The sequence below is a fragment of the Trachymyrmex cornetzi genome, unplaced genomic scaffold (assembly GCF_001594075.2).
Source record: "Trachymyrmex cornetzi isolate Tcor2-1 unplaced genomic scaffold, Tcor1.1 scaffold59, whole genome shotgun sequence".
Taxonomy (NCBI): Eukaryota; Metazoa; Arthropoda; class Insecta; order Hymenoptera; family Formicidae; genus Trachymyrmex; species Trachymyrmex cornetzi.
Genome location: NW_017299903.1, coordinates 835308 through 843738, shown reverse-complemented (window position 1 = coordinate 843738; position 8431 = coordinate 835308). Strand labels below are relative to the sequence as shown.

Here is an 8431-nt window from a genome sequence, read left to right as displayed (position 1 = left end):
ATTTTGATTTTGTTAAGATTGTCAAGATGCGCGCGCAGAGAAGGACAGATTGCCCCGATATTTTGCCTCTCGCACCGTTCTGCCAAACCCAGCATATACTATAGAAAAGTATACGGATGCTGGGTTTATCTTATATGTCTATGGTTCGACTCATTGGCACGCAGTGGTGCTCCACGCGCGACCCGGGATCGCGCCCGAACATCCGGGCCATAGTAATTGTGCAATATAAAGGACTACCCTACAATGACCTTGACATATGTTGTCAAATCATGACTTTGAGTGATCTTGAACAAATTTTAGCCGTCGCTCGTTGTTTCTTAAAAAGTAGTTAACAAAAAAACTTCATAAAAAGATATGGTTTTAAAACAAAGAATTTGTATTTGTAAGGCAGAAAATATTTTATGTATAATTGATATCTTTTCCATTTCTTTTATATGAATAGAAGTTTAAATCTAACATTTTGCGAAACACTGTAACTGTAAAGCGTTTCATACACATGAACGACGCTTTCCTTAACATAATGGCTAAAGAATACCCAATATCTCAAAATATAAATATTGAATGAATCAAATAAACAAAAACATATTTAGCAAAAATATTCTTTTTATATCTTCACACTATATAGATTATAGTCGTAAGATTCTACATATAAGCATAGAAATTCGGACAAATTCTGTACTCTAAAGACACAAAAATTATATAAGAAACTGTATAAGAAAATATTTTGCGCTGTTAAAGCAGGGAATTTGTTTCATCGGAGCGTTGTCATGTCAAAAAGTTAGGTTTTATTGATAAACTTTTTTGTTAATAACTTTTTAAGGAATAATGGGCGACGGCTAAAATTTGTCGAAGGTCACTACGGGTCATGATCTTGGACAACATGTCAAGGTCATTACAGGATAATCCCTTATACTGCATAATTAATAAAAGTTTTTAATTTTTGTTTTTCAACTTAATATATTTTTAAAAAAGAGGCTTTTATTTGTATAATTAAATTAGTATATAAGGAACGCTTAATCTTTCTTTTTTACAATGCGTTCAAAACTGTCCCAGGGTAATTCAAAACTACCCCCCCCCCCTGCCCCAAGAGAGTTACTTTTGAACATAAAGAGTGCTTTTTTATAATATAAATAAAATATATATATTGTTATATTTGTTGTGGATAATGTGATTTATTATTATACATCAATATCTGTAGTAATTGCTAGCACAACAGAAATATAAATAATTTCATTACATAGTAATTTATCAGCCTGAGAAGAAAAAGTGTTCAAAACTACCTCTTCTCCCTTAAGCATATAACAGAATAAGTATAATAAGAATATACAAATTTAATAATAATATTGCTGAAAATTAAGTATCATAAATTTGCTTGACATTATTGTTAATGGGGACAAGGCATACAACTTTTATACAAAAGTATACAAAAGTATCTTTGAAATCCTTTTTATATATAATATCTTACTTTATATAATATATATATATATAGTATAATAATTTATATATATCCTACTTACTATATATATAATATCCTACTTTACATAACTTTTAATAAGAAGTAAAATTAGATTATAAATTGTAACACACATTATATTACTTTTTAAATGTATGAGATTATGGCCAGAATCCATAGACGTTGTTCAAACTTCGAGATGATCTTAAACTAGTGCTTCAGATATCATAAACCAATCATAGAGCCGTATTTGCATCTTAAGACATTGCTTGAGGCGGTCTTGAAATTAAAAACAGACTATGGATACCGGTCTATGTGTGCCTTATCCTAATTAAAATAATATGACCTTATCCTGAGATATACTTCTTTTTTCTCATCAATTTCTTCAAACTTCACAATTAAAAAAATGATTTAATTATATCGGCAGCGCTGCAACCAGTAGCCATAATGCAAGGTAAGAATATTAAAGTACATTTCAACAAAAATTTACACAACATTTTTACCCCCTCCTCATTTTCACGCTCTTTTTGATATCTTACGCTTATCCTTTTGATATCTTACTGCGTCTTTAAGTTGGAACATTACTATACTGAGCCAAATTTTAGTAGTTTTTAGCCTAATTAATAAACATTTTAATTATTTTACTATTGATTATTATTGTTTTTTAAATATTTTATTTAATAACATTTTAATTATTTTAAAACAGTATAGTACATATACACACATACATAGTATACATATACAGAGTGTTTTCCTCTAACTTGATCATTTAAAATATCTCCATTGTTTTGGTGATACCAGAAAATATCACATAGGATCTTGTTCGATTTGAAGGGGCACATATTACGATGACTAAAAAATGTTCTCAATGTCTTTTTTTAGACTTCAAGGTCACCCTCCCCTTCTTGAAAGTAAAATTGTATGATTTTTTTTACATAATATGATTCCTCTAATTATTCTGAATATCGAAGTATTAAATTTATTTTTAGTTTTTCAGCATATTAACATCTTTCTAATTAAAAAAAAAGCGCGTGCGTGCGTGCGTGCGTGTGCGCGCGCGCCTTCCACAAGCGACACGGTACAACACAGTGATCACCTCATCTTTGTCTAATATTGGCAAACAACAAGGATATAATGATCCATTGTGTCACACCATCATCTGTGTCGCTTGTTGGAAGGCACACTCTATTTCTCGGTCTCACTGTTTCTCGCCCTTTTTCACGCTCTCATCTCCGCTCCCCCCCCCCCCCCCTCCCTCACTCTCTCTCTCTCGCGCGCGCGCGCGTCCTCACTCTTTCGCTTTTTCATACATATATACACATCCTGTGTATATAGAGAAAGATATTGAAATCCGAAATCCGAATAATAAACGGTTTAATCATTAAACTTTAACGGTTCGGATATCTAAACAGTTTGAAACAGATTCGGATCCGAAAGATCCGCTTTAATCGGATATTTTATATCAGATCTATTTCTATCTCGGATACCCGGATAAACGGATAATCATCAACCCTGACTTATACAGTAGAAGTAATTTAAATTGGATTATTTAAGCATTGAAGATCTAGCTTTGACCGTTATGACTATTACTTCTATTTCATTTGTCGAATTTTTAAATATATGATCCAGTAAGATTCTTATTGCTTGAAAGTATTAAGATAGTGATATCAAAAAACAGTGTTGCCGCGACGAAAATTTAAAACGTACTTACACCTGGTGGCAAAATGTAACATCTAGTACACTAGGATCATAAATGTACTAAAAAAAAGAGAAAAAGCATGAAATAAAATAGGTACAGATATAAATATATACTTATTATTGATTTAAATATGTACATACCTACATATGTATGTACATACGTACATACGTACATACGTAATATGTATATAAATATATATGTATTATTTTATTTACAATTTGATTTACAATTTAGTACATATAGTTAATAATATTGTTTTATTATAATTTCGGTGAAATAAAGTTTAAATATTTCTTTAGCGTCTTATTACACACATATACATATATATATGTATATATCGTATACACATACAGCATATATACATACGTACACATATATATTTTAATCTCGCTTACTAAATTTATCATAATATAATATAATATTAATATATTGCAACAGAAGGTAGCCTTTTAAAATAAAATAAAAATATAATATTAATGTATTGCAACAGACGTAGCCTTTTAAAATAAAATAAAGACTTAGGTCATATTAATCACAATCATATTGTCTGTTATTACGTATACAAACAAAACTATTGTAATATCTCATCATAATCATTTTCATTGTTATTTGTAAAAGTATGCCTTGAAAATTTCAATAATTTTTGTGAAGGCTCCCGTATACAACACTCTGTATTGTTTAAGATTTCTTTGACATGCAAAAGAGCACTACATAATTATATATGCAATCTATTTCTGAGTTTAGTTTTTATCAGATTAAGATTAGAAAAAACACGTTCCGTTGTTGCACTACTATGAGGTAGAGATAATATTGCTGTAGCAAATTCGAATAATTTTGGGAAAACCATTTCATTTCCTATTTTTATTGAACCTACTTCTACTCCAAATTGTTCAGATTTTTCAAAATGTGACCATTTTTTCTTATATTCTGGTAATAATTTTCACTCTAAATTAAGAGCTTCCAAATCATTTAATGTAACGCAATTAGGAAATTGCTTAACGAGAGGAACAATTGATGTATGATTTCCTCTTAAAGCGTTTATTGGATCAAGAAAATGTAATAGATTTAAGGCATTTTGTAATGACGTACTAAAATAGATCAAAATGTATTAAAAAAATACATTTGTACTAAAAACGGCAACACTGTCAAAAAACTAATAACTTAATAAACTTTATGGCAGTGCTCGCAAAGATCTGCACTTTCAGGCTGATTCCAGCGAGCGCCCCCCACTACCCACTACCGCTCGAGGCTCGGCGGCCGAGCAGTGATGCACATCTGGCTCCCAGGCCCCAGGCACCACGAGAATCAGTCCCACCACTCTCGTGGTGCCCGGAAGCCAGATGTGCATCACTGCGGCTGAGCCGCCGAACGCTCACGTGACGCTTTGGCTCAGGAGCATCCCTATACCACAAATATACTAGGAGCGCACCTTCCGCCAAATTATTAAAATATGTTTTTTATTAAATAATTTATTTCTGTTAACATAAAATTTTCTATTGTTAATTTATTCATTGTTCCTGAATGATATACTTATATCTTCACGTAGTTTTCTAATTTATTACATAATTATGATAACGTACATTTCGACAATAGCTTTCCACATCACCCGTGAGGTACTATTGTAAGATGCGTTTTTTAAAATGTGGTTTCCCCAGTAGGCCTATTCCGCAAAAACAAGAATCAAATACTCGAATGTGGCTTGGCAGGAAAGCAAAATTATATATATTGTTTTATACAAAAGGAATGAAGGACCAAAGAAAATAGAAACGGTCAATTTAGGTATATAGAGTCTATATACCTAAATTAACGGGTGATATGGAAAGCTATTGTCGAAATGTGCGTTATCGTAATTACCTATGTAATGTATTAGAAAACTACGTTAAGATATAAGTATAGTATATCATTAAGGAACAATGAATAAATTAACTAGAAAATTTTATGTTAATAGAAATAAATTATTTAATAAAAAACATGTTTCAATAATAAATAATTTGGCGGAAGGTGTGCTCGCAATATACTTTTGGTATAGGAACGCTCCTAAGTCAGTGCGTCAGATGAACGCTCGGCCGCCGAGCCTCGAGCGATAGTGGGAGTCACTCGCTGGAATCAGCCCAAAATGTACAGATCTTTGCGAGTACTGACTTTGAGATATTTTATATTTTATTCTGGCATATTTTGACATAAAATGAAGTTAAATAACTCGTAAATTATTAATTTTTTTATAATCGTACCTTAATACTTTTATAAATAGAATAATGAGAAGATGAATTTAAAAAAAATATATATATGCAAAAAGGATAACTTTTTAAATTAGCAACTATGTTTTCCATCAATTGATTCATCTCATTATTTTGTATATAAAAATATTAAGGAATAATTATCAAAAAATTAATAATTTACGATTTATTTAACATTTTATGTCAATATGTGCCAGAATGAAATATAAAATATCTCGTAAACTATTAATTTTTCGATTCTTTTACCTTAATACTTTTGTACACAGAATAATCAGAGAAATCGTATTACGTAAAAAAAATCATATAATTTCATTTTTAAAAATGAAGTTGACCTTAAAATTTCTTAAGTACCTCCATCAGGACAAATATCGTCCTATGATAGATCCCTTCATATCGTGGAATTTTGATTATACAAATTTTCCTCTGAACCTTATAGAAGATATTTCAGGTGCTAATAGTTATTGGGACACCCTGTATATACAGGGGAGAGAGGGGCAGCTTTCTACAGGGGCAGTTTTGAACTTTACAAATTAAAAATGAACTATCCTTTTTTCTGCGATTAAAAATCATAATTTTTGAAATGACAATACAGTCACAGATAACCGTCAAGTAGTAGCTGCCGTCTTGCAGTTTGCTTTTGGTAAATTCCCCTGTTTGGTTTTCCGACCATAGGGATCACAGTACCATGCATATCAATTTTAGTTTTAGAGCCTCTTCGGGGATAGAGGCTCACTTATATTTTTGCATTTGATAGTAGTTGCATTCTTACTGTTTAGAATTTGTCAACACTTGAGGGGACCTACAGTTTAACGCCGAATCCGAACGGCAAACACGAAAAATCGCGTATGCGGGACGCAGATAGAATCGAACTTCGGATCCACAGATCGCACTGAGCGGCAAGCCACTCGGTGCTTCCCTTGCAATTGTTAATCTAATCTAGAAGCATTTTGTGTTTTTGTGCCTTTGTACTAAATGTTTCGTTTCGCACACGTAAGCATCTTAAAATTAAACCGTTAAATAATTAACATTTTGTTGTGCTATGTCTTTTTTTTACGTTTGTATCTACATAATAAAGATGAAATATTTGGTTTTTATCAATATTCTGGTAAACAAAATAAGATATTTTTTCAATATGACTGATAGGGGTAGATTTGAACAAAGAAAACGGGGCACCTTAGAACATTTCAGTCGCGACTATCGCAAGCTACACAAGCTCTTATAAAGCTCATGGCACATATAAAAAACGTAGGTCATCTACAATGAACAGTAACAGTAGAGGCTGTAGACACGAAATAACCATTACTGGCTAGATCAGAAAACCAGCTTACTTTCGACGTATCTGCAGCCTCTACTGTTACTGTTCATTGTAGACGATGCTTTATGGTTTTTACTGTGATTAGCCAATTTGTTTACTGTTTACGTGTTATTGCCTTATGTTTTTGTATGTGCCATAAGCTTCAGTCCTTTGTGAGTCGTAGGCTGCGTTCAGCAGAACGTTTATTTTGCAACTGTTGAAAGTTTTCTTCGTGCTGATTGGGTTATGCTTTTAGATCAAGAGGAATGATCCTATCTCAGCAGACAATTATAAAATGGTTGCGAAACTGTTGTGTTCTGCTGAACGCAGCCATAGATACACACGATAAAGGTTACATTTGAGTTGATGAGCGTCGGACACGATCTACATATTATTAAAAGATTTATAACGCAAACATAAGGATAAGGAATGCTCTATACTGCAGATTTGTAATTGCATTCGACAATATAACAGGTACAAATACACAATTTTTTTAAATATCTTCCCACATTTAATAGTTATCGCAAGATACCCAAGAACGCAGCCTGTAACCTACAATTTATATACAGTACATGTATACAGTAGAACCTGGATCATGTGACATGGTTTTCTTAATCTCCCGGATTGTCCGACATTTCCAGCAAGAGATACAGATGACACAGTGTAACACACTGAATCATTACATCCTTGTTATTTGCTAATGTTAAATGAAGATGACATGATCTGTGTTACACTGTGTCGCTTGCTGGAAAACATCACTCATTATCGAGTTTTTGTGATGATAGTGTTACGCACATTCTTATTGATTAATATGCGATATCTTGAGAAATCGCTTTATAAAAGTTTTTTATAAGAGGGAATTATAAGAGTTAAGAGAGATAGTCTATTTGAAACATCTTGATAATTTAAGATCAAAATTTATTATGTTTTTAATTTTATTTTGATTATCATAATCATTACAAATTCTTAATTTTTGTCTTTCAACTTTTAATATATTTTTAAAAAAGAGGTTTTTATTCATATAAATAAATAAATTAGTACATAAGAAATAATTTATCTTTCTTTTTTTGCAACGTGTTCAAAACTGTCCCAGGGTAATTCGAAACTGCCCCCCCCCCCTCCGGAGAGATACTGTTGAACATAAAAAGTGTTTTTTAAAAATATAAATAAAATATATATTTCGACAAAGGGCTTAGACCAATAGGCAGTTGTCAGTTGCTAATTTTAATAAATCTTAAAATTACAAAACAGACGTTTCGATCTTACATTAGATCATTTTCAATGTTCGATGAAAAATAAAAATGATAACTCAAAATTGTTACCTAAAAACATTTAACGACTTAGACGCATGCTAATTAAAATTAAAATTAACGGACGCTTACATAAAAATTTATACAATTACATAAAATTAGAACGCTTACAATTTAGCTATATACTTCTTTCGAAGAAATGTGCTTTGAACGAGAAGAAGAAATTAATGTCGTTCAAAGTTCAAAGTATTGTCGTTCAGGTTTGAACATCTCATGAATATATAAAATATCGAGTAGTATCCACTGCTATATCCATAATAAATGCTCGGTAAATGTGTCACACTAATTGAAATTTATAAAAATACATATTGTATATTGTATAACAGTGGTCGCAAGGATTTGCACATTTCGGGCCGATTCCGGCGCGAGACCTCCACCACCGCACGGCCGAGCCGCTGGGCGGTCACGTGACGTTCTGACTCATAGCGTATTTCACTG

At 31.9% G+C, this 8431-nt stretch overlaps 1 protein-coding gene across 12 annotated transcripts in view; it reads left to right on the top strand.

The window, feature by feature from the left end:
- The window catches only part of shi (dynamin-1 shibire), a 100730-nt gene that overhangs the window by 39617 nt on the left and 52682 nt on the right, over positions 1-8431 (top strand). For 9 of the 12 annotated variants that reach the window (XM_018515720.1, XM_018515721.1, XM_018515715.1 and 6 more), the window contains exon 10: positions 1881-1907. The exons of the other annotated variants lie outside the window; for them this stretch is intronic. In XM_018515720.1, the coding sequence (XP_018371222.1) occupies positions 1881-1907 (27 nt within the window). The remainder of the gene's footprint in view (positions 1-1880; positions 1908-8431) is intronic. 12 annotated transcript variants of the gene reach the window in all.